Below are 27,561 nucleotides of genomic sequence, written 5' to 3' on the forward strand. Positions count from 1 at the left end.
TTGAACTAAATCAAAACATGTTGTGTGTATACGGATTGTCAAAAGGGTGTAACATAGGAATTACTGAGTTGATTAATTTAGAAAATTCAGGAAATGATAAGGGCAGAAAGGCAGTATTTGCCTGCTACGAATACTACTACAACAACCACCACTGCTACTACCACACTAGTTCATTTACAGTATTAAGGGGAAATTTGAACTAAATTGAAAGATGCTATGTGCATGGACATTTTTGAAATAGCTTATCTCAAGAATTTATTTATGTTTGAAACTTTCCGAGAATACCTAAAGGGGAAGATCATGCCATCAAAAGGCAATATGCACACACTATTGCTAATACTACTACTTTTATTGCAATTACTTTTAGGGCTAAGAGCATTAAGATGAAAATTTCAAGAAATATATAAACATTCAGGTTATCAAAAGGATGTATCAGCAATGTCATAGCAATGGCTAATTGTATTAAGTTGAAACTTCCAGGACTTGATGAGAGGGATATTCAACTGACCAAAAGGCAATAGGTTAATACTACTGCTGATAGTAGTACTGCTGGTATTCAATGCTATAACTAGCAATATCAATACTACTACTGTGCCTACTATTACAACTATATCTAAGGGCAAGAAGGTGAAATTTTCAAGAAATTTTGTGGGGGGGGATGAATTGAATCAGAAAACGCCCTCTGTGTGCAGGTTGTCAAAAGGGTGTAACAGCAATATCTTAGGAACAGTTTGGTTTGTGAAGTTGAAACTAACAGGGCTTATTGTGAGGGATGTCACACTAACCAAAAGAAAATATTTGCATCCTAATGCAACTGCTTCTACTCATACTACTGCTACTGTTACTTATAGTACTACCTTTGTTACTGCTACTCCTGCTAAAGCCTAGGCTACTATAATTAATTCTATGGCTACTACTACTGCTATTAAAACTAAGAATATTAAGGCAACAAATTTGGGATATATAGAAATTGCATGGAACTAAATCAAAACCCACTATGCCCACACAGGCTGTCAAGCAGACACATCAGAAATGTTTCAGGAATGGCTGATGGTATGCATTAAACTGAAACTTTCAGCATGTGTTGAAGGGGATGTTGAAGAAGCTAATGGTGCTAAGTGCATACTGCTACTAATGCTGCTACAACTATTGCTACTGTGCAAGTGAATATTTAGGTGGATGTTCAACTAAATAAAAAACAAGTATGAGCATGTGGACTTTCAAAAAGGTGACATAGCAATATCTGAAGAACAACTTATATTATTAAGTTAGACCTTTAACGGTAGGCTGTGAGGGGTTTGAACTAGCCAGAAGGCACTATATGTATACTTTTAATACTACCACTACAGTTAATGTAGCTAATAACTCTAAAAGTATTAAGATGAAACTTTTAGGAAACTTTTAGGAAACGTTTAGGAGTTTTAATTAAAGGAAGAAACTGTATGCATGCAGGTTTTCAAAAGGGCATATGAGCAACATCATAGGTAGCACCCCTCTATAATAGCTAGAAATATCATTGAAATTTTTAAAGGAGCTAATTCAATTCAAAATTAAAAGTTCTGGTGCCCTTTTAAGAGTAATAAGGATTGGAGGACAAGCAGCCCTTCTCTCAAGCCCCTTCATTTTCCAAACGCATCCAGTCAAAATTTGAGACAATTTTGTTCAGCATAGTAGAACGGTCCTTCAAATATGTCTTTAGAAATATTAGGCATATCAACCCCCCATAATTATACAATTGGCCCATTATGCTTTAAAACTAAATGTTGCTTTAAAATAAATCAGAAGGCATTGTGTTTATGGTTGCCAATAAGACACTTCAGCAATGTATCAAGAAAGAACTTTTGATACTTTTGGGGATACTACTGTTACTACTTCTCCTCTTACAGTTTAAATAAATAAAAAGAGTGTAAGTGTATCCAGGTTGCCAAAGAGCATAGATAGAATCTTTTGGGAGTGATATTAAGTTTATTTGTCAGGTCAGGTTCAGAAGCTATAAAATTAAATTAAATAATACTGTTCGTGTCAGGATTAAAAACTCTTGAAAAAGTTTCTCCAACACACAAATAGCAACCTATACTATGAATTCTTATAGAAATTAAATAAAAAAAAAGTATTTTTAACTGAAAGTAATGACCAACATTAAAACTTAAAACGAGTAGAAATTATTTTGTACATGAGGGAGTTCTCCCACTTGTCAATGCATTGCTCTTTACGTCAAAGTTCGAATTTTGTCCCAATTCTTTAAGAATGACTCCTGAATCACAAAGGCTGTTTAATTAGAATAAATAGCTCTTTTAAAAGTACTTAAAAAAAAGTTTAGTGTAAAGAGCGAGGTATTGACGAGGGGGCGAATCCCCTCATATATGTAATATGATACAAATTTCTGTTCGTTTTAAGTTTTAATGTTGCACCTTACTTTCAGTTGAAAAAAAAACTCAAAACAAACAGACATTACAATAAATAGCCGTGACAAACTCAAAATGAGCAGAAATTAACATGAATAGGGCTGATAACCCCCATGCTTTCTCAAGACTAGAACACAATTTGCACTTTACTGAAAACAAAATACGTTTGAAATGTTTTCGCTTTTTTTTACTTTCATAAATAAAAAAATGTTAAACCTTTTAAGGAATAAATATCAGTATATGTCAATTAAATTGGTAATCCACGGTTTTTTGTTTTATTGTTGTTTTTGTTGTTTTTGTTTTTTTTTTTTTTTTAAAAAAATGTATCATCTTATGTTAGCCCATGTGGGCTAATGTGATTTATGTTACCGCTTATGATTAAATATTTTAATCAAAACTTAGTTTTTTAGAGCTACAATTTCTATTGACAAGGATTACTGTTCAATGTCAGTTTGCTACAATTAAGGGAAACATATTTATAAAATGTAACCATGTAATTTATGGTGACTATAAACATGCAAAAGGAATTAATTTCAAGTCTGCTCATAAAGCTATTAGTACATGAAATGTGGATAGATTTAGTAATAGAAATTGAAATTCCCTAAAAGGGTGCGCTAGTCTGTATTGAAATTATGTAACACAATTTGGCACATGAGAGCCCTGGTGTGACCATCCATATTACATATTCCTTACCTGTACAGTGTTAAAATAGTATACATTCAAATGAATATTTAAAGATCCAATGCCCTATTTAAGTAATAAAAGAAATCACGCCAAAGGAAATTGCCATAATATATACTTTTGGCCCATAAAAATTCTCACCCTATCAAGGAAAAATTAAAGGGTTTGTATATGCCCTTTTAAGGATATTAACGGTATTTATAGTGAAAGGGTATCCCAGCCTCAAAGATAATAGTGGCGTGCAGTATACCATTCGTCTCCGAGTATGAATACAATCCATAAAAATGAGCTGTTATTGTAGTTTTTTTTCAATGAAACTCACAGCTGTATGGTATTTTACAATTAAACGTTGTCAATTAGGGTGCTGACCTGTGGCTTCTCTTAGTGCTTTCTCTAGGGGGGGGGGGGGGCGGCTAAGCCCCAGGAAAGAATTTAAACCAAAGTTTTCAAATTTCCAATGAGTGGTGGTTCTAATGAATTGATTGAATATTCAAATTAATATGCATTAGCTTCTGACCTCTCTTCATTAGGAAGATTATATAAGCCTATATTAGCTGTTTTAAAGAACAATTTATTGCACTCACAAATCATGCGCGTCAGATGATTTGGCCCCAACCACGCATTGCACTCCCGGCCAAAGGCATTGAATCAGGAGATCGGTACCTTTGCAACGCAGACCTTTGGTCAGCATGCGAAAAAAGTTTTTTTAAAGAAAAAAGTAGCACAATAAAATTTAGTGTAAAGTGTGGGAGATTAAGCAGGGAGGAGCAGCCTCATATATTGAATAATTTGTGTTCGTTTTTGTTTTAATGTTGCTCTCTACTTTCATTTGAATTTTTTTATCTAATCATCTGTAATATGACAAAACCTATGGAAATTCATTGTTATTTTAATGTTTGTATCGTATTTCAGCTCATGAACCTTTGGCAATACTTTACTCGGCTATTTATTCGGAAGTCTCTACAGAAATATAAAAAGCAAGACATGCAGTCAGAAATTGACACCCAGCCTATAGACACCCAAGCAGTTGATGAGTCATTGCCTGATAATAAACCTCAAAATTATGTTGAACCATTTGCTTTTCTTCTCCCTGATTCGTCCAACTTCAAATTTGCTGGTAAGTCCTTTGTTTTGACTGGGTTTTTGTCTTTGAATTACTCTGATACTTTTGTCTGCAATATATGGTCCATTCATTTTATGCTGATAAATAAACAGACTTTGTTTCGTAATAATAAATGAAATGATGTTGTTTTATGGCCTAATAATTAAATTTTATTTGGGGGGGGGAATCAACAAATATTTTTAGGAAGGGATAAAGGTTTTGACGCTTTGAGAAAAAAAAATGCGTTTCTAAACCCAAATAGCAGTCGAAAGTTAGTTAATCAGATCTCTGTGTGCAGTTTTCCAAACCATTTCAAGCTGTGAAACTCAAAGAAAAAATATTTTTCGAAAAAATATCACCAAAACTTATATCTTTTTATATGAATAACTGGCCAGAATACATGCTTGAATCTCTTCTATCACCTGAAATAATCAACATACTTTGTTGCCAGATCTCTTAAAGTGCTCCAATCTCTTGGGTCATCAAAAAGAAATTATTCTCTCTCTCCTTCCTCCCTCCCCCTCTCTCCTTGAACTCAACGTTTTTTTACTGGCTCTAGAAATTATGGGCCCAAGGGAGGACACTAATAATGGAAGTAAATCGCCAGATTTGAAATGCACTAGAGATATCAGGGTCACTTACATTAAGCTTTCCCTAGATGTAACAGTTTCTTCAAATAGGAGTAACCCTAAAATTATGACTATGCCTATTCCTACATTTTAATTTAATTAGAAGAGGTTTATTCCCATTACCCTTTTTCAGAAATTCGTTCTACAGTTTTCACAATTGGTCGCCACAATTCTAACTTTGACATCACGGCAGATCAATGTGGTGAAGAGATCTTGAAGTATATAAGTAAAAAGCAGTGCATCATTCACGTTGTTTTCGAAGACGAAAATGTTCTCAACTTTAGACTCGATAATGTTGGAACCAACCCCGTTTTTGTAAAAGGAGTCAAGATTTTGAAGGGGACTTCAACTTTGCTAGGACATGATGACACCATATCGTTTGGTAGAGCCAAATGGAAGGGTAAGATAGGAAACAAGAGTTTCTAAAAAATATACTCTGTAGGCTGAAACGTCATAGACTTAAATTACCTTTAGCTGGAGAAGGGGGTGTCATATTATTTTAGGGAGAAGGACTTGCGATTCTTCAAATAAAAGGGCTGCTTTGTAATATCAAGCTCAAAATAATATTTATTTTGAGAAATACGAAAGTAGAAATTGTTCTTAAAAGTATGAAAATATGAAATAATTCATACAATAGAAAACTGCTAGCCTAAAAATAAATTATTGCCGAAGCTTAAAGAGTACAAAATATACCAAAGCAACAATAGTAATGCAAGGTGTGCGTGTAGCTGAAACCCCGTTTAACTGAACCCCGTTCAACTCAAACTCCATTGAACTCAAAACCCCATTTGTCTGAACTCTCGTTCAACTGAACCCCAGTTTAATTAAACCTTCTTTTATCTCAACCCTCATGTAACTCAACCTCCCATTTAAATCAAGACGCTGTTTGACTCATCCCACGGCCTAATAACAAGTTTGAACTAGCGCTGATTAGAAGCTCAAAATTTGCTTCTTGGTACGGCCGCTGATCAAATATTATATTTAGCTTGTTTTAAAACGTTTGAAGGGGGAGGATAGTTTATTTCTTGTTCTGGCTCCTAAATTAGAAATGACTTTTTCCCTATTCACACTTAAATTATAAAAGTACTTAGTCTCTAGTGTAAGAATACACATTGGTAAGAAAGAATTTGAAGGAAAACTGAGAGGTATTGGGAAGGAACCAAATGCACGCCTTAATTGCCTGAGGGAAATAAACCCTAATTCCGAGAATCTTAGATTGTTACCTGTTTTAATGCCCCTATGATGTTCCAGTGACTCGCTAGGGCTAGTCACTAGCGAGTCACTTTTTTTTAGTGATTTTTTCGCCACTTGGTAGTTTTTCCAAAACTATTTTTTTTTTTCACTTGCAAATAGGTTACTGCAGAAATGGCACTAACATTCAATTATGTGCCATCAAGCACCTTGTGATAGTGCTACCTTGTGAAAATTATAAAAATGCGTAAATATGGGCGTTGGTTTTCAAATTACCTTAAACAGCTCTTGACGACGTTCTAATGCCCTATTGGTCCTGGAGAAATAAAAAAAGAAACTCATTAGTGTTTCCAGCTCTTTGCTTACTTCAAATATATAAGATAAAAGGATAAATTGTTGTTTTTAGAGGAGGGGGTTATAATTTTGCATTCAATCAACATAAAATAAAAAAAAACATAAGAATTAACCAATGAATGAAGACTATTTCATTCGAGTCAACTGTTATCACTTCCGACAAAACGGACTGAATTACATTTTCTAGTTATATTATTGATTTGAGGAAGGTGAGATGAGCAGGGGCGTCCCGAGGTGGGGGGGGGGCGGGGACGGGCGCGCCGCCCCCAACTTTTTTGGCATTCGGTAAAATTTTAACCGAAGGCAGAAATTTTGCAAAATTCTTGATTTCTGCAGAAAATTCGGCATAAATCAGGTAGCGATTCGGTAAAATTTACGGAGATCGCCCCCCGAATAAAACGAGCCTCGGGACGCCCCTGGAGATGAGTGGGGTTAGTTTGAATGGGGGTTGATCAAAACAGGGTTGAGTTGAATGGAAGTTGAGCAGCATAAGGATTGAGTTAAATAAGGGTTGAATTGCACGGGGGTCGGTTTAGATGGGGGATGAGTTTCCCGAGGGCTCAGTTAACGCTTAAATAATAATTAACAATCAATAAAGACCATTTCATTCTAGTCAACTTTTATCGCTTCCGACAAAACGGACTGAATTACATTTTCTAGTTATATTGTTGATTTGAGGAGGTTTAGCTGAATGGGCTCATTTTAATGGAAGTTGAGTCAACCAGGATTGGGTTAAATATGATTTGAGCTGCATGATGATTGAATTAAATGGGGGTTGAGTTAAACGGAGGCTGATTTGCACGAGCGTTCAGTTGCAAGACAGTTGAGTTGAACGAGGGCTAAGTTGCATGGGGGTTGAGTTGGTTGGGGTTCAGTCAAATGGGGATTGAGTTACACGAGGATTCAGTTAATTGGGTTTAGTTGCATGGGAACCATGATACGTGTATTTTCCATGTATAATATGGAAAATGTGTTGCTTATGCACACTTTTTAAATCGAGCATTTATCTTATTTTCTTTTTTTGTTGGGGGGGGGGGGTCCATTCGCGGGTGGATATTTTAAAGCTTCATCGGAAAGTTAGTAAAAATATAAATGAGAAAGACTTATGCTGTTATATTTAAAACGGCTGTTTTATACCACAATTAGCTCAATAAAGTGGTCGGAAAAGTTTAGTAAATTATTATTTGCTACACAATTTGCATATTTGTCTACTGATTTTTCTTAGTTCAGTATCAAGGGCATAGTTACTATATATTATAAATTGGTTGCCTACTAATTCAAGGTATACTATAACTGCTTTTCTGATTATAGTTATAATTCTAATTTTAACCCCGCATGTTCCAGCATGAAAATTGCATGATATTAATAGTTCCATAGCCTATATAATCTTTTTGATGTCTAAATAAACATCTGCTAACTTAAGTAATTCTCCAATTAATTCGTTAGTTATTTACCTACAAATTTGTATGACATTTAGAGGCATATTTTTTTTTAACTTATTCCAATCCTATCTGTCTACGCTATTTCTTCACAAACTATTTTATTACTTATAAGCTTACAATCATCATCGGAATTGGGGGCTGATCTGAGTGTGATGCAAAGGCGAATAAAATGTACGTAGTACATTAGTTTTACTTGAAAGTTCTATATTAATGGGCCAAAACTATTTTTATTTTTTTTTCAAAGTAGTGATTCTCCAATATGTTCTAAACTTAAACATTTGAACTGTATTTCTAGACATAGTTGTAATTTATGCATTGAGTGAGCCCTTTCAGAAGCTGCCGAGTGTTTCTAAAGTAAATGAATTAAATAAGGTGAAAATACACAAATATAGGGTAAAGATTTTAATTAAGAGATTGAAACAATAAATACTAATAAAAGGTTCGACATTGTGGCTTCAAATCCTGAAGCCTTTCTCAACAACAACCAAAAAGGGGAAAATAATTTTCCCCTTTGATCAATCAATCAACCATCAATGGTTGATTGATTGATCAATTAACCATTGATTGATTCTATCAATGGTTTCTTGATAGAATCCTGAAACCATTTATCTCTGAAGTACCTGAACTTTTTCAATGCAACCATTATAGTTATAATATATATATATATATATATATATATATATATATATATATATATATATATATATATATATATATATATATATATATATATATATATATATATATATATATATATATATATATATATATATATATATATATATATATATATATATATATATATATATATATATATATTTAATTAAGTTAATTAATTACAGTATATATATAAAACATCTATAATATATATAAAATCTATAACGTAAGTATATTTAATATATGGATAAATATATATGCAAAATATCTCTAAGTTGTTTATTCTATTTATTTTACTTTTATTTACAAAATTAAACCCACGAAGAATCAAGAAACCATTTATCTCTGAAGTACCTGAACTTTTTCAATGCAATTAGGGACCTTGTTTGGTTCTTTGTTTCAGTTCACGTGTTTCTCATTTCAAGTGAGTCTTGTACTTTTTGTACTTCCATCATTATAGTCGAAAACAAGGAATTCATTTTTTTAGGGGGGCTACACCCCCTAAAAATCCTATTCGGTACCTCTTCTTCAAACTATCAAATAATTTGTATATATATTTATATATATATGTATATATATATATATATATATATATATATATATATATATATATATATATATATATATATATATATATATATATATGTATATATATATATATATATATATATATATATATATATATATATATATATATATATATATATATATATATATATATATATATATATATATATAAAAATATATATATATATATACATATATATAAATATATATACAAATTCCTTCTCCCGAGATAAGTCGTTTGTGCATGCCTGAACTGTATATCCTTTTTTTAGCTTGGAAATTTTCATGCAATCGAGATCGTCCAGTGTCACATCCTGAAGAAGTAGTTTCAAAATACATTGTTGCTGCCGAACTCGGAAGAGGTGCCAATGGGGTTGTTTATAAAGCTTTTCATAAGGTCAGTTTCTCATTTTTTTTATGCCCAGTATATGTCGAAGCAGGAAATTATAGGATTAAAACAAATCAGGCAACCAAAACAAAACAAGTGTACAAATTCATATAAGCTTGTGGCGTTTTTTTATGAACCCTAATTAATAATGTTTCGCCAATAAATTATTTTCATTTTTGTTTCTTTGATGCATATAAAGCCTTTTTATAAATAGAATGTTCTCTTGCATGAGTTGGTATATTATTTCATTTTTATTTTATTTGACATTTACGTCAATTAATATTGATTCTTATTTAAATTTATTTTGTATTAATTAAATTTAATTTGATTAATCCATTAAGTTACTAAAAAAATTAGTTAAAATTTAATCAATCGAATTTATTAAAATTAATAACAACGTATGAATTTTGCATTTGGTTTTGACTTTTTTTATCGGTATTATGCAATCATGTCAACTTGCACTTATTCAAGTACGCGTTTGTTTTAGTATCAGTACAAGAAGCAGTTCGTTCCTTTGTTTGGGTTTCTTCTACTTCTAAAATAGAAATTTTATAGTTTTTTTTTTTAACTATTAAAACTATCTGATTATTAACAATAATTTTCATCTTTTATTTTCTGTTATTGTAATGTGTTTTTTTATTACAGCGGTTACCTTCTAACCGCTCAAAGGGTGGTAAGTTGTAATATTTTGGTAATGATCAGCTCCGTTCTCTGTGACTCCTCATCGTTGACAGGAGAACCGAGAAGATGAACCAACTTGTCATGGGGAATAATTGATTCGTTTCCTTCAGCAGTCTATTCTGTAGCTGCGTTTTTGGAAGGTTGATTATAGTTAGTGACATTGCTTGCTTTGTGGTTAGGAACTGTACTCCCAATTTTCCTTAGGTAAAGACCTCAAAAAAGAGGATCGTATACTCTCCAAAATCTCCCTTTGCTTCAGTAAGTGTGTTTTTGGAAAGCTGGGTTGTAGTTAGTTGTAGTTAGTGGCATTGCTTGCTTTGTGGTTAGGAACTGTACTCCCAGTTTTCCTAAAGTAAAGATCCTTAATAAGAGGACAGCATACCCTCCGAAATTTCCTATTGCTTCAGTAGATGCGTTTTCAGAAGGCTATGTTGTAGTTAATGACACTGCTTGCTTTGTGATTCAGGAACTGTACTCTCAATTTTCCTAAAGCAAAGACCCCTAAAAATACGACCGTATACCCTCTAAAAGCCCCCTTAGCTTCAGTTAGTGCGTTTTTGGAAGGCTGGGTTGTAGTAAGTGGCTTTGCTTGCTTTGTGGTTAGGAACTCTACTCCCAATTTTCCTAAAGTAAAGATCCTTAATAAGAGGACAGCATACCCTCCGAAATTTCCTATTGCTTCAGTAGATGCGTTTTCGGAAGGCTATGTTGTAGTTAATGACACTGCTTGCTTTGTTATTCAGGAACTGTACTCTCAATTTTCCTAAAGCAAAGACCCCTAAAAATACGACCGTATACTCTCCAAAACCCCCCTTAGCTTCAGTTAGTGCGTTTTTGGAAGGCTGGGTTGTAGTTAGTGGCTTTGCTTGCTTTTTGGACTTCAGGACTTTGGGTCCGATTCAGTTAGTAGGCTTTAGCTGTAGCATCTTGCTGGATTCAGGAACTTCCCAAAGCAAAGACCCCTAAAAATACGACCGTATACCCTCCAAAACCCCCCTTAGCTTCAGTTAGTGCGTTTTTGGAAGGCTGGGTTGTAGTTAGTGGCTTTGCTTGCTTTGTGGTTAGGAACTCTACTCCCAATTTTCCTAAAGTAAAGACCCCTAAAAAGAGGACCGTATACCCTCCAAAATCTCCCTTTGTTTCAGTAAGTGCGTTTTTGGAAGGCTGGGTTATATTCGGGCTTTGCTTGCTCTGTGGCTAGGAACTGTCCTCCCGATTTTTTAAAAGTAAAGACCCCTTAGAAGAGGACCGTGTACCCTCCAAAGTCTCCCTTTGCTTCAGTAAGTGCGTTTTTGGAAGGCTGGGCTGTAGCTCGTGGCTTTGCTTGCTTTGTGGTTAGGAACTGTACTCCTAATTTTCCTATAGTAAAGACCCCTAAAAAGAGGACCGTATACCCTCCAAAATCTCCCTTTCAGTAAGTGCGTTTTTGGAAGGCTGAGTTGTAGTAAGTGGTTTTGCTTGCTTTGTGGTTAGGAACTCTACTCCTAATTTTCCTAAAGTAAAGACCCTTAAAAAGAGGACTGCATACCCTCCAAAATTCTCCATTGCTTCAGTAGGTGCGTTTTTGGAAGGCTGGGTTGTAGTTAGTTGCATTGCTTGCTTTGTGGTTAGGAATTCTACTCCCAATTTTCCTAAAGTAAAGACCTCTAAAAATTGCATACCCTCCACAATCTCCCCTTGCTTCAGTAGGTGCGTTTTTAGAAGGCTGGGTTGTAGTTAGTTGCATTGCTTGCTTTGTGGTTAGGAATTCTACTGCCAATTTTCCTAAAGTAAAGACCTCTAAAAATTGCATACCCTCCACAATCTCCCCTTGCTTCAGTAGGTGCGTTTTTGGAAGGCTGGGTTGTAGTTAGTTGCATTGCTTGCTTTGTGGTTAGGAATTCTACTCCCAATTTTCCTAAAGTAAAGACCTCTAAAAATTGCATACCCTCCACAATCTCCCCTTGCTTCAGTTAGTGTGTTTTTGGAAGGCTGGGTTTTAGTTCGTGGCTTTGCTTGCTTTGTGATTAGGAACTGTACTCCCAATTTTCCTAAAGTGAATACCCCTAAAAAGAGGACTGCATACCCTCCAAAATTCCCCATTGCTTCAGTTGGTGCTTTTTTGGAAGGCTGGGTTGTAGTCAATGACATTGCTTGCTTGGTGGTTAGGAACTGTACTTCCAATTTTCCTACAGTAAAGACCCTTAAAAAGATGACCGTATACCCTCCGAAATCTCCCTTTCAGTAAGTGCGTTTTTGGAAGGCTGAGTTGTAGTAAGTGGTTTTGCTTGCTTTGTGGTTAGGAACTCTACTCCTAATTTTCCTAAAGTAAAGACCCTTAAAAAGAGGACCGTATACCCTCCAAAATCTCCCTTTCAGTAAGTGCGTTTTTGGAAGGCTGAGTTGTAGTAAGTGGTTTTGCTTGCTTTGTGGTTAGGAACTCTACTCCTAATTTTCCTAAAGTAAAGACCCTTAAAAAGAGGACTGCATACCCTCCAAAATTCTCCATTGCTTCAGTAGGTGCGTTTTTGGAAGGCTGGGTTGTAGTTAGTTGCATTGCTTGCTTTGTGGTTAGGAATTCTACTCCCAATTTTCGTAAAGTAAAGACCTCTAAAAATTGCATACCCTCCACAATCTCCCCTTGCTTCAGTTAGTGTGTTTTTGGAAGGCTGGGTTTTAGTTCGTGGCTTTGCTTGCTTTGTGATTAGGAACTGTACTCCCAATTTTCCTAAAGTGAATACCCCTAAAAAGAGGACTGCATACCCTCCAAAATTCCCCATTGTTTCAGTTGGTGCTTTTTTGGAAGGCTGGGTTGTAGTCAATGACATTGCTTGCTTGGTGGTTAGGAACTGTACTTCCAATTTTCCTACAGTAAAGACCATTAAAAAGATGACCGTATACCCTCCGAAATCTCCCTTTGCTTCAGTAAGTGCATTTTTGGAAGGCTGGGTTTTAGTTAGTTGTAATTAGTGGCATTGCTCGCTTTGTGGTTAGGAACTGTACTCCCAGTTTTCCTAAAGTAAAGAGCCTTAAAAAGAGGACTGCATACCCTCGAAATTTCCCCATTGCTTCAGTTAGGTGCGGTTTTGGAAGGCTGGGTTGTAGTTAGTGGCATTGCTTACTATGTGTTTAGGAACTGTACTCCCAATTTTCCTAAAGTAAAAACCCCTAAAAGAGGACTGAATACCCTCCAAAATCCCCCACTGCTTCAGTAGGTGCGTTTTTGGAAGGCTGGGTTGTAGTTACTGGTATTGCTTGCTTTGTGGTTAGGAACTGTACTCCCAGTTTTCCTAAACTAAAGACCCCTAAAAAGAGGACTGCATACCCTCCATAATACCCCACTGCTTCAGTAGGTGCGTTTTTGGCAGGCTGGGTCGTAGTTAACGACATTGCTTGCTTTGTGGTTAGAAACTGTACTCCCATTCTCTCAAAGTTAAAGATCCCTAAAAAAAGGACTGTATATCCTCCAAAATCCCCCGTTACCGCTTACTCTTAAGTAGAAAGCTCAACATGGTACACCTTGTTTGAACCGAAATTATGCAAGAACTTTCAACTTGTATTTTATGGAAATAAAAATGCTCCGGCGGTCCGTGCAACAGCACCACCTGACGGCACTTCAGCAGAAGGCAAGTATTTTCTACATGGAATCATGAAATGATTTCTGATCTTATCATGTGACGCACAGATTTGGTAATTGACAGTCTATTCTTTAAGGTATTTTAGTTCCCAGCAGGCCTATTTTTAATTGTGGAAATTTCTGTTCCTTCCAAGTTTAGCGTGATTGTTCATTTTAGTTTTAGTTTTTTTTTAGGTTTCCTGTATTTGTTCCTATTAATTTCTGTACGTTTGAATTCTAGCTTAAATACTCAGTTTAGTTTTATTTAAATTCAAAATGAAGTTTTAAAAAAATAAAAATTAATAAAACATAAATATATTATTTAATTAAAAATATTCTTTTTAATTCCTATTCGTTTATTTCTTGGTTTTTTGGTTCAATTTTTTGGTTTCGTTCTTTCCTTTGAAAAATATTATTGTGAATGGAAACTAATCAATTACAAAAAAAAAAACAATCAATTTGTATTTCTGATTCTTTAGTGCTTCTTTAAGTCATTTATTTATTTTGACTGAGTTTATTTCTTCTTTTAACTCCTTGTTTCCTTTAATGTGTAATTTTTTTTGTTATTTCTTTCCTGTCTATGATTATATTCTCTTTATTATTTTTTTATTATTTTTACGTCTTTTAGTTGTTATTTCTTTATTTGATTGTGTACTATTTGTTTCCTTTAATTCCTTGTTTCCTTTAATGTGTTAGTTCTTTATTTTATTTCTTTCGTTATTTCTTTCCTTCCTTTGATTTCGTTCTCTTTAAAAAAAAAATATTTTTTTTACGTCTTTTAGTTTTTAGCTTCTACAGAATAGCAAATATTTGTATAAGCAAGATTCATCGGAGAATCCTATTTTGAAAGAGCTTTTGTGTGTAAATTCTCTTTTATAGATTTGAAAATTATCTTAAAATTGCAGGCCACCTCACAAGCCGTCGCGTTGAAGGTATTGAAATTGTCCAAAGCATCCAAATCTGGGTTCATGAAGACTAAAGATCTTTACAATGAAATAAAAGTTATGAAGAAAATCAATCACGTAAGTTCTTTTGTGGGATACTGTGCTGAAGTGGGTCAAGTCCAGGACTTTTCATTTTTGGAAATAGAATGGGATTTTATTTAAAAATGGCACTGGCTATTCATCAGCCGGATTGAAATTTTTTTATAATTAAAAATAAATTGATTTAAAATCGAATTTGAATTCAAATTCAATTCAATCTAAAATTAAATTGAATAACATGTTAGTACATTTATTTACAAAATACTTCAAAGAATCTCAGGAATTACATTTAATTACATTAATTACAAACATTAAATACATAAATATATTAGTTACAATTTCGTACAAAGCTAGGTACAAATGAAGCTAAGTACTGGTCATCAGTCGAATCTGCTTAATGAGTTTATCTGCTACTGACGACCACTGTATATGTGACTGAAATATCCAGAGATATTTTGTTGTTTGACAGTCAAATAAAAGGATTTGTCCCTATTGAACTGTTATTTGTACGTTCAATATTTACATGATTTAATCTTGGATAAGATCTATTTAAAAAAAAATATGCTGTCTTAGAAACTTTAATATGTAATTAACAAATTTCTTTGTCTAATTTTTAGGCTGAAGCAAATAAGAACCAGAAACGAATGCCCAGGTTTTTTGTTAACAATTAGAGTAAGTGTTGTAACCAAAAATGGGATCCAAATAAGGTCAAATAAGGTTTTTTGAGAAAACTGTAGTATGTGCAGTACTAGATAATGATCTAAAATATTTATCAGACATTTTCAGAGGGATTATAACGTACAAACAATAGATTATTACAAAGAGAGATTATCTCGTACAAACCAAGAGACGAATACAACAAACAGAGATTATCAGTTACAAACGAGAGATTATCACAAATAGAGATTAGCACGTAACAGCAGAGAGAGATTATCACGTACAAACCTACACAAAAGTGTACGTTTATTGGTCGTTTAAAGTACCAAGGATATCAAAATGAAAATATTTTGACCCCCCCCCCCAGCTCTATCTTCGGTCTATTCATTCCTGAAAACCAGAACATTATAGTTTCTACAACATTAATAGGATGAAACACACATCATGTTCAGTCGGGCTATTGATTAAATATATGCTAGTGGGAATATGTAAAAATTAAGTAATAAAAGTGACATTTTATATATATATATATATATATATATATATATATATATATATATATATATATATATATATATATATATATATATGTGTGTGTTACAGAATATAATAGCCTAATTGTTCTTTCTAAAAAGATGTTTTTGCATGTAAGTTAATTAACTAATAATTTGAAGTTTTTGATCTTGAAAAAATTTGGTAATGTCCATATTAATGCATAGCTTAGATTTATTGCAGTGCTTGCCTTTTACTGAAGCAATCAGAAAACTTCCACTTTTAGAGCTCCATGATGGTATATTCTTTTCTCACATTTTCAGCTGATTTTTCACACACGTTCCTTATTTTCAAACCTTGCGTTCGCTAAGCGCAAAACAAACCTAAGTGCCTATGGAGCCTTTTTTTTTTCATTAAAAATTGCATTACTGGGGTTTCCTAATTTTGTTAGACGTATATGGCTGTATAATTTTCGACTTCGCCAATTTAAAGAATCCGATTTTATTTTTAATGTCCTTGGTACTTGACTGACTAAAAAGTCCCTAAAAAGCGTTTTGTATATCTGAAATCTCTCCAAAATAGCTTGATCTCCTCCGATTCTAATTCCTGGGTAAGGAACGTTTTAGGCATAAAGCTTGGTACGTGGAAGTGACGGGGAAGACCTCCGGATGGACAAAATCCTAGTCCTAGCCGTCTAGAAGGTAAGAGAAAATCTTTGAGCCCAAAATTAAGCTAGAATGAGATGAAAAAAAATCCTTTTTCAAATGTTTGGGTATTTAGGGGTAGTGGCAAAGCTGAAGTTTTGAGCAGGTTGAGGTGGAGGAGGAGCATTCCGTCGTAAATTTACTATAAATATGGATTATTACCTTTTATGTTGATTAACTGCCTGTTATTTAAACAGACATTTAGGATTAAACTGTTATTTAACTTTAATGCAGTTTACCTTGTTTTACATTTTGCTTTTTGAAAAATTAACCAGAATTGTCTTATTATTTATTCCGTTTCTGTAAATTAATCCGTAAAAATACTAAAAATATTAGAAACAGGCCCCTAATTTCTTGGCCTCTTAATTTATTTTGATGGGTTTTTTTTTATTTTAGCCGAACGTTGTGCGAATTTTAGATGTTATGAGCTCGCCCAAATGCAACAGTGTTTATCTAGCAATCGAATATGTGCCTGGTGGAGATTTATTTGCTCGTCTTCAGAAAGGGAAATTGGCCGAATCTACTGCGAAGTTTATCATTTACCAAATAAGTAATGCTGTGTCGTATTTACACTCAATGAAAATAACCCATAGAGATATAAAGGTAACTACTCTCTCTCTCTCTCTCTCTCTCTCTCTCTCTCTCTCTCTCTCTCTCTCTCTCTCTCTCTCTCTCTCTCTCTCTCCCTCTCTCCCTCTCTCTCTCGACTTAATTGAAAAAAATATATGAGATTTGGACTTCCTGTGCGACCAACATTTCCCTGCGATACGCGTAATCAAACCGGTCAACCTTCAATTAGGGACACGCCGATATCCACTATGCTATCGCAAGGTATCTTAATGGATGATTTCACTTGTTTTTGACAATGATAAATGGCTGACTTACAGCTGCTTTTTAGTGCAGGCTATAGCACATGTGAAGATTTATTTAGGTAGGATTGTAACTGACAACATAATTTAGCTAGAATGAAAGTAAATACATCACTTGATGTCATTTTTATGTTCTTCCATGATTTAATATCGCTTCTGGAGTAAATGTTGAGTGCTTAATGGGATTCCATAGTAACCAAAAACTTAAAATCAAAATTCCAAAAAAATGTCTAGCGAGAAGAAATTGCCATTTGTAGCCAGAGTCATTCTTAGGATTGGTGGCGCATATCACAGTCCCCCCTCCCGACTCAAATATAACTAAGTAAATCCAAATCCAAATTCTTTTTTTGAAGATATAAAAGTACTTTTTGAAATTCGGGAAATGAGTCTTTATTTTTTTTTTATATTTTGCTCAAAGGAAATTTTTATAAATAGATATTTTCTAAGCTTTTCTAGGGGAAACTATTGTTCACTGGCATCAATGCCAGTTGTTTGAGTAAAATATTGTCTTCTTAAGCTGATTGTGTTCAATCTGTTTGCATTTCTCTGATCAAAGAAATGATTAATAATTTTGCTTCAGAATTCCAGGCCTTTCATGTTTAAAAATTTTGGCTCAAGTCGCTTAAACAGCCAGAAGCCTCTCAACAGTTTTTTTTTTCAATTTTGTTCAGTGAAAAAAAAAATGTCACTTATTTTTGTGAAGATATAAATTACTTTTTGAAATTCAGGAGACAAGTCTTTTATTTATTTTTTTTATATTTTGCTCAAAGGAAACTTTAATAAATAGGTACTTTCTTAGCTTTTCAGGGGGAAACGCTTGTTCACTAGCATCAGTGTCAGTTGTTTGAGTAAAATATTGTATTCGTAAGGTGATTGTGTTCAATCTGTTCGCATTTCTCTGATCAAAGACATCAGATTCGCTTATAATTCGTTTAATTATAAAAACGAAATATTGGCCATGAATCGAATGAAGGCGAACTTTTACTCGAATAGTATTAATAAATTATTTTCGATGATAATCTTTTCAGTGGCGTTTTTTTTTTTGGTTTGTTTTTTTCACTATTGATGGGATGCTGTATTTTATTTGACCCATATCATTTTCACAGCCAGAGAATATTTTACTGCAATCCAAATGTGAAGAGCCGTTGGCAAAGTTGACAGATTTTGGATTGTCCAAGTATGCCCCAGAAGATGTGACAGTATTGAAGACTTTTTGTGGAACTATGAATTACGTAGCACCTGAGATATTGAGACACAAGGGAAAGAAAGAGTATACTCCACAAGTTGATGTCTGGTCGCTTGGAGTTGTACTTTATGTTTGGTAAGGTTTTCTTTTTAGTTTTGATTGAAGAAATAAAATAAGTCAGAATAACTAATACAATATCAAAATCAGACCATCAAACTTTATTCTTAAATATACGTCTTATAAAATAATGAAACAAGATTCTATTAAATTATAAGATCTTATGTCATATATTTTATGTATTGAATAATGAATGAAATAATGCATTGTGAAATTAGACTTCCTTAAATGATTATTAATGAGCTCCCTCGTCAATAAGCTTATATTTTAACTTGTGTGAACGATGCATTTTGCATGCATCGTTGCATCGATGCATTTTGCATGCATCGTTGCATCGATGCATTTTGCATGCATCGCGCATGTTGCATGCAACATGCACGTTGCATTAAGCATATACACGTTACATTAAAATTTAAGTATATTCTTAATTTTATTAAAATTCAACAAGTCTTTTTGCTTAGACTTAGATCCTCCGACGTCTGGTGACATATAGGGCAGTAAGGGTTGACTTTCACATCGGACGGTCCTGAGTCAGAAAAAGTGGTTGATAACGGTCGTTCCCTTGAAGATTAGGCAAAAATTTACAAACACCGCTCCTCAATGAATATGTCTTTATTGAACCTTGAATGTTGTTTAAATCTTTTTTACCAAATTATTGTTAGCCTCGTATATTGGATTTTGTTTCGTGGGGGGGGGGAGTCTTCACAACTTTGAAAGAAGTGGCAAAAATGCGCGAGATAAGAAATTATAAAGAAATAAAAAAATAAAAGAGATAAGAAATAATATAAATTCTAAGAAAAATTTTGAGATTTCAGAAAACTTTCCCTCTAAGTACGTGCCTGATTATTATGTATGAAAATCAAAATGTGCGATAAACTACTGTATCAAACAATGTAATCAGAATGTACGATAAAACACTATATCTTAAAATGATGTACCCAACATGTGTGTTTCAACGGTACTTCTATACTATTGAAATAATGTCTTTGTTAATTATTATTATTATTATTATTCATTTATTGCCCGTCAAAAACAAAGGTACAATAGACGGAGTAATCACTAAAGAAAGAAAAAAAAGGACGGAAACGCACATTGGAAATTCAAATACATGGCAAAAAATACTCTTAAAATAATGTCTACAAACTGTCTAAGAAGGAGAATATTGAGGTAAGGTTACCCCCGGTTAATTAAAGAATTAATTAACTAAAGTTTGGTTAATTGTTAAAGTTAATTAAAGAAGTTATAACTACATTTTCTGGCCCTCGTAGGCTATTAAGATTACTGGAATGGGTACTGAAATAAATATTTATAGATAAATGTTTATTTGTAAATATACATTTATTGACCAATCAAAACGAATCTGTTTACCGATTATGCGGAGTCTCGGATTCGCAATCAGTTTAACTGTGTAACAACACCCTTCATACCCCTCTAATGGGGCTGGATGTAGCCATAGACTGCATAAAAGCAATCGTTCATTTTGACGATTTGCCATATTTGCGTTCTCATTGCTCTTCAATAGTTGACTGATTATGCCAATTGAGAAAAACAATTGCTTTTTTTGTATATACGCTAAGTTTGTTCGGGGCAGGGCCGTTTAAAGGAGGGGATGGGATGGAGCAAGTTGCCTGGGCGCCATGACTGAGGTGGGGTGCCCCGTCTGGGGGAACGACACGACTGGGCCTTCTTTTATTTATGTTTGATCCGGAAGGTGGGTGCCGTAATTAATTTTGCCCCGGGTGCCACCAACCTTAGGAACGGCCCTGGTTTTGGGTGTATTCAAATTGGAAGTAACTCTTAAAATCCAATAGATAGAAATTTGCTGGACGTAATGAAGCAAGAATTGTTTTATTATTATCTTTTGTTCACAAGAGACCATACACAAGACTGTTACCGAGAAACGGACCCAAGGATCACCCATATAAGGAAATTTATTTATTGTCCGGCGTAAAATCTGGCTGCAAAAATGGAATTGAGCTCCTGTGAAAACATAGTTAAAAAGTTAAAGTTACTTGGTGTCAATTTCCGTAATTTGGAAAGGATTTGAGGCCATTTAGGACGTTAACTACACTGTTTTTTAAAATCTCAATTTCAATAATAGGTATCTGATTTGATCCTATGCTGTATCCAGCAAAAAGTGTATTTTCAAAGCCTCTCTTAGGATGTAAGTCAAGCAAATGAACGTTTTCCCAATTTCAAAACAACTAGTTGAAGTTGATGGAATCAAACGTTGTATTCGTAACTGACTTTCTCAAGGAAAATGAAAAATTTCTGGTTTATTTAAGTAAAGGGGTGAAACTAGTGTCGAATGCTTTAACAATGCTCTCAAATGCTTGGTATAAAATAGTGCAGCCATAACGGTCAAAATGTATCGAAGGCATTATTTCTGTGAGAAAATGTGCAGGAAGTACAATTATTCAAACATAAACTTCCTTTTAAAAACCTGCCTGAAGAGTTCAATGCGCAAGCACCTAAAAAAGTACCAAAATGGTGCAAATCTGGCAACACTGAGCTATGGTACACGCGTTGGGTGTAATTTCCTTGAATATGCTTGAAGTGTGCTTGACGTGTTTTATTTTTCCTTTTTTCAGCCATGGCCCATGTGGGTTTAAAGCATTTAGTACCTATCTATCATGTGTACGACATTTTGTGTAATTATATGAGATGGTTATTTGGTTTTATGTGCTTTATCATGTTTGTTTTGGTTTTTCAATTGTTACGTTTTTTCATGGTTATTGTTATGTACCAATGTTTTTCTATATGTGTTATTATTATATGCTATTATTTTGTGTCATTTTTTTGCCAAAACCCAAAGCGGCTTTTGTTCCAAAACAGTATAGCTTATCCCTTCTTCTGGACTAAACACTACAATGACAAAATTCTTATATCATTATATTCAGGTATAACCGTATATTATAGTTTCAGAGTTGCTTCATCTTTAACTGCATCCTATCCCCCCCCCCCTCCCTGTATCTAGATACAACCCAATGCAACAGGCTAATTTCAATAGTTTTCTGATTGTGTTGCTCTTTTTGTGTTTATCGTATGTATTTTCTTTGCTGATGTCTCATTAGTACCTGGTTTGTAATAGTAAAGTGAAAAAATAATGTACTATTTGATGTAGCCAAGTTAATGTCCAGGCATTATTTGGTGGTGAAAGGGGGTGTCTGAGATAATTTTATCGAGGGGAAGAGATTAAAAATCCAATAAACATAAGTTTCAGAATGGAATTAGGTAAGAATTTTCTTATAATTTTCCAATAAACATAAGTTTCAGAATGCAATAAACATAGAATGCAATAAGCAATAAAATCCAATAAACATAAGTTTCAGAATGGAAGTAGGTAAGAATTTTCTTATAATGGTGTTTAATTCAGGAGAGGGGATAAACAAGACTGTTGTTCTTCATCATTGCACTCCCTTTAGGTGTAGATCTCTAAATAATGGCAAATATATGGTAGAATAGTGGATTGATATTCTGCTTGGCAATACGAGGCCTGGGGTTTGATTCCAGCTGCCGTAAAGTTGGGCAACAGGCCTGCTACCGGCCCCTGTAAAAAAGATCTAGCAACTGAAATATCTATTTGACCTTCTATATGCCATCAGTTACTCTGGAGGATGTTTATTGTTGTAAAGATAGATTTATTACCTAAAAATAATAAAAAAAAAATTTAAAACTAAAATTATGATTATTTATTTCAGTATTGCATAGTTAGACATTGCTGAATATAATTGTATGTAATATTCAACGAAAGTGAACCACTTTACTCAACTCCACACTGTTATGTTTTCGCTTTATTTAATTATCTAAATCGTTGAATCAAAACTACTTCCTGCGATAGAATTGGACACCTTATTTTGTGCATCTTTTTAAGTATTTTGCAACTCTTTGAGAAATAGTCATACTCGTACACGTAACACACTAGTCTAGATATAAGATGTTGAAAATGTAAATATATAAAAATATAAATGAAATATAAAATAAGACGAAATGAAAATACAAAAAGAAAAATATGTATAATGTGGGAAATAATATAAGAACGGTGATAACTAATAAGTGAAAAAAGGTTACAAATAATTTTGTAAAATAAGTTTCCATTTTTCAGAAGACATCATGTCTCCCATTGCAACAATTTTTCTTTGATACATTCAATTTCTTTTTGAGATTCATACAAGTCTCTTTTTTTAGCTTGGCTGGCTACCCTCCGTTTTCGGATGATTATCGTGATGAACCGATTTGCGACCAGATAATTCACGGGAATATGCACATGTCCCCCAAGTATTGGTCAACTATAAGCGGGCAGGGTCAACATCTTGTTAGAAGTATGCTGACTGTTAGTGCCGTTTCAAGGTTGAGCGTGTCTGGGGTTTTGAAACATCCGTGGTTTTCTGTAAGTCTTGGTTTTAGTTAAAATTATCTTTTTTATTCATAATTGATGGTGTCTTAATATGCCAAGTTCTGTGTTTGATTGTCTAAACTTGGGTGCTTACAGGGGTGTGAAGGGGTGCTTACAGGGGCGATAAGGGGTCAGATCTTGCATTTGCCCTACACTTTGTTTTGTTTTTGTTTTAAAGGTGACACGGGTCTCGTGCATAAACTTCTATTCATAATTGAGGGTGTCTTAATGTGCCAAATTCTGTGTTTAGTTGTCTAAACTTGGATGCTTACAGGGGTGAGAAGGGCTCAAATCTTGCATTTGCTCTCCACTTTGTTTGGTTTTTGTCATAAAAGTGACACGGGTCTCGTTCATAAACTCTGTAAAGCTTTTGCGTTTAATGTTTACTAATCAACGTTTTTATAATCTCATATGCAGTGGAAACAGTGAGACTAACTCTATCATGCTTGACGTAAAGTATTGACAAGAACAACACTGCTCTTCCGTCATACAGTTAAGAAAAGGAAAGGTTCTTGAATTGGGTTTTTCAATTTAGCGTCTATATCTTAAATATTTTATCAACTGAAGATTATAAAAAACAGACGAAAAAAAATAATATTCCTAGCCCAACAAGATATAAGGTTAGTCTAAAGACGACCAGGCGGTTGGGAAATGATGTATAGCTAAGGCAGACTCAAAATTTTATTCCTTTTAACTCGTTTTTTTATTTTGTGGTTTTTATTGTCTTTTTGTTTCTTTCTTTCTTGGGGGGGGGGATTTAAACTGCTGCACACATGGCTAACAAATCAAGTTTCCATTGTGTTTAGTCCCACTGTCATGGTTGCAGCTGGGACTGCAACCTAGTAAAGGGCGAACCGCAGCCCATAGTAACTAAAAGTTATAACTATTTTTTCCGTTAAACCTTAAAAATAAAAGTTTACAACAAAAAGGAAACTATGGTGATTTTGAAAAAAAACAACAACTAAAATCCCTCGAAATTGCTGTCTAATCGAAACGAAATCTTCACGATTGGAATCAGCATGGTTGAAAACCTTATTCAGGAGAATTACAGTCCCCCACCTTGAAAAACAAGGAAAATCACTTTTTTTGGCATTTGTAGCACTGACATGTCTCCTTTTTTCTATCAGGACTAGCGGGCTATCAGAATGTCATAGAGATATATTTAATGGCTCATTTTAAAGGAAATAGCTACATCTAATGCCTTTTTTAAATTAAATAAATTTTCTACGAAAAACTGCATTTTCGTATACAAGCTTGTGGTTGAAGCGACAGCTGCAACTTAATAATTTTTGTTTCTAAATATCCTTTAGGAAATGTGAGAGATGTTTAATGATTCCTTTAAAAGGAAATTGCTGCATATAGTGCCTTCTATAACCAACATTTTTTTAAATGAAAAACTGCTTTTTCGTATACAAGGTGATGAATTGCGTCATAGCTGTTGGTTATAACCTATGCCAATGCGTAATTTAGGTATTTCAGGGGTATATGCAATGGAAAATATCTTTTTGCTACTGAGTTAAGTAACACCGTTAAGTTTTGGTATATATTATGGTAAAGAACGAACTCTAGCCTATAGTAACTAAAACAATAAAATAAAATGCAGGTTTTGACAGAAACTAAATCATCACATGCATGATTATGCAACACACTTGTCATTTGACAAGATAATATAACACAAGTATCTTTTGAAAAGTTGCTTCTCTAGGGTATGGTTTCATATTTGATTGACTTCGCAGCCTGATTCCCCGTGGGGTTTTTTTCTGTTGAAACTTTAAAAAGCCATAGCCTTTTTCCTTTGTGTAATTTCTATATTTTAAAAGCTTTGGCTCTAATTCTGAATTCATCCTCGAAACAGGGAGGGTAGGAATTCAGAATCCTTAACACATTCCTATTCCTGACCATTAAGGTATCGAACAAGTCATGTGTTATTTGAATTCCAACTTCAGGATGGATAGTTTAAAAAGAAGCTTCTGTTTGTATTTTACAATGTGGCTCTGAATTGAAGCGGAGATCATCAGATGATCACTATCTGTCGAATTATGCTACACGGCAACATTATTGAATTTTATTATCTCCACCTCAGCTAGAGGAACTATATTTTCTCATTAGCGGTGTGGGAATATTTATAAAATAACATTATTAAATAAATATTTCTTCGTTCATCATTTTGTGTGTGTGTGTTTGTTGATAAAATTAATAATAAAGTCAAATTTTAATAAAAAAAATTGTTACCATTAATGAAATGGGGGTGATCACTTTTAATTGCTGTTTGGGAAAGATGAGGGGACTTCAAATTCTGTGCCCGATGGCTCAAAGTCTCTTTCTTGCTACACATCACATTAACTTAAAATATGAAGCTTTACAGAAAATTCTACTGGGTGGATTTTCTCCACATATCTTTCATTACATATCCACATATCTTTCATATCACATATCATATCTTTCATTAGTTCTTATGTTCTGATTTATCCCTTTAAAAAACAGGCTTATGTCTATCAATAAGCCGCAGTTAGTTGACCATCTAGTGAGCGGAATAATATATGTCAGGGTTGCCAATGAGAATTCAACTATATCTCAAGATTCTCTTGCGATAAATCCCAATGTTTCAAAAATATTAAATAATAATTATAAGAAAAAATACAAGTTATATGTACACACACTAAACAAAAGAGCCCTCCTTGTAGATATATCTTCAGGAATTTCTTAATTTAGATTAAGAAATTAAGATTTAACGCAGGAATGCATGCATTACAGTTTTGTTAACTTGGTGCTCCAATGTATGATTTTTTTTTTTTTTTAATTATAAGAATGACTTTTTAGTGTGATTAAAAATTCTGATTGTTCGTTTCTTCTGTTGTTATAATAAAGCACCAATTCTAGGTCATAGTAACCGAAATACTAAAATAACCCTATTTGTATAATAACATAGTCTTATTTGTACTGTGATTCAAAACAATTAAATTCAAAAGTGTCAAAGAATCCCATTATAATACTTTTGTCAGAAGTATATAAACAGTTTTGTAGAAAAATCAAATTATTGTATACCTTGTGACAGCGCAGTAGATGAAAGCTTGCCTCTTGATTACAAGATTGGTGGTACAATCCCGCCTGTCGCAAGGGATTACCTAAAAAGAAAACTTATTCGATCCATGTCTTGCGTGTAGTATACAATTGACAAAGTTACGATTGTAAAAATAATCCAGTTTGTTTTAGTAATTAAACTCAAAGAAATGAGTTGTTTTTTATAGTAAATCTTAGATAGGAAGCACCACTTTAGAAACTTTTTAATATTTTGCTGCTTTTCATGCGTAAATGATTCTTTTTATATATGGATATTCAAGATAAAAATGAAGCTTGCTCCTAAGCCAACAAGCCTCCCGCCCTTTTCATTTTTTGCTACTGTCCCCTCCCCTTTCTCCTGAAACTTCCAAAAATACAGGATCGGAGTTTTAAGATAGTCATATTGTTCAAAATACTCGAAAGGATATCCCCTGGACATGACCTCCATATGCGTTGGGGAAAGGGTCGTAAATAATGCAAATTAGCAATTATTTGAACATTCGATTTATCATAGGCAGCGCGCTAGCGCTGCCTAAGTAAAGAACGATGTGGGTACAATGTGTTGTTTTTTTTTGTTTTTTTTTTCTCTATGCCCGGGCCCTTCGTATCGAAGGAGTTGTCGTAGAAACTTCGAAAAGGGCTCATTCGATCTGAAATTGGAGTAGCTAGTGCCCTTTTTAATAGTCGAAAGTGATTGGAGGGCAACTAGCCCCCCCCCCCCCCACGCCAGTCATTCCCCCACACATCCAATCAAAATTTTGAGATAGCCATTTTGTTCAGTGTAGTTGATATCCAGATATAAAATATCTTTTTGAGGAGGACACTCCCCGACAACCCTCAGGGCAAGGGTTTTAAGTTATGCCCTGACGGCATATAAGGTTTTTATAAAAGGTGTTGTCGTAGAAACTTTAAAACAGGCTCATTCGATTGGAAATTCAAAGGGCTAGTGCCCTTTTTAAAAGTTGAAAGGGATTGGAGGGCAACTAGCCCCCCCCCCCCGCCGCGCCCATCATTCCCCCAAACACATCCAATCAAAATTTTGAGATAGCCATTTTGTTCAGCGTAGTTGATTTCTAGATAGAAAATATGTTTTTGAGGAGGACACTCCCCAACAGCCCTCAGGGCAAGGGTTTTAAGTTATGCCCTAGGGGCATATAAGGTTTTTATAGAAGGCGTTGTCGTAGCAACTTAAAAGCAGGCTCATTCGGTTGGGAATTCAAAGGGCTAGTGCCCTTTTTAATAGTTGAAAGTGATTGGGGGGCAACTAGCCCCCACGCCCATCATTCCCCCAAACACATCCTATCAAAATTTTGAGATAGCCATTTAGTTCAGCGTAGGCTAGTTGAATTCCAGATAGAAAATATGATTTTATGAGAACACTCCCCCAGAGAATACTCCCCTACAA

The 27,561-nt window shown here is 34.1% G+C and overlaps 2 protein-coding genes across 4 annotated transcripts in view; one reads left to right on the forward strand and one right to left on the reverse strand.

Annotated features, from left to right (window-relative positions):
* Hel89B (histone acetyltransferase 1) overlaps positions 1–26,160 on the reverse strand; it is a 246,885-nt gene extending 220,725 nt beyond the window's left edge. Inside the window, exon 1 of the mRNA XM_089086437.1 lies at positions 26,142–26,160. The gene's annotated coding sequence lies outside the window, so the exon portion shown is untranslated. The remainder of the gene's footprint in view (positions 1–26,141) is intronic.
* Positions 1–27,561, forward strand: part of LOC148954396 (myosin light chain kinase A-like) — a 108,927-nt gene that overhangs the window by 70,293 nt on the left and 11,073 nt on the right. For all 3 annotated transcript variants that reach the window (XM_089086440.1, XM_089086438.1, XM_089086439.1), the window contains exons 2-8: positions 3,999–4,203; positions 4,951–5,217; positions 9,301–9,425; positions 14,598–14,714; positions 16,925–17,131; positions 18,504–18,718; positions 22,889–23,090. In XM_089086440.1, the coding sequence (XP_088942566.1) occupies positions 4,002–4,203; positions 4,951–5,217; positions 9,301–9,425; positions 14,598–14,714; positions 16,925–17,131; positions 18,504–18,718; positions 22,889–23,090 (1,335 nt within the window). In that variant the 5' untranslated portion in view covers positions 3,999–4,001. The remainder of the gene's footprint in view (positions 1–3,998; positions 4,204–4,950; positions 5,218–9,300; positions 9,426–14,597; positions 14,715–16,924; positions 17,132–18,503; positions 18,719–22,888; positions 23,091–27,561) is intronic.

Source organism: Artemia sp. Qi Xiang Cuo, chromosome 3, assembly GCF_049724085.1.
Source record: "Artemia sp. Qi Xiang Cuo chromosome 3, ASM4972408v1, whole genome shotgun sequence".
Lineage (NCBI taxonomy): Eukaryota > Metazoa > Arthropoda > Branchiopoda > Anostraca > Artemiidae > Artemia > Artemia sp. Qi Xiang Cuo.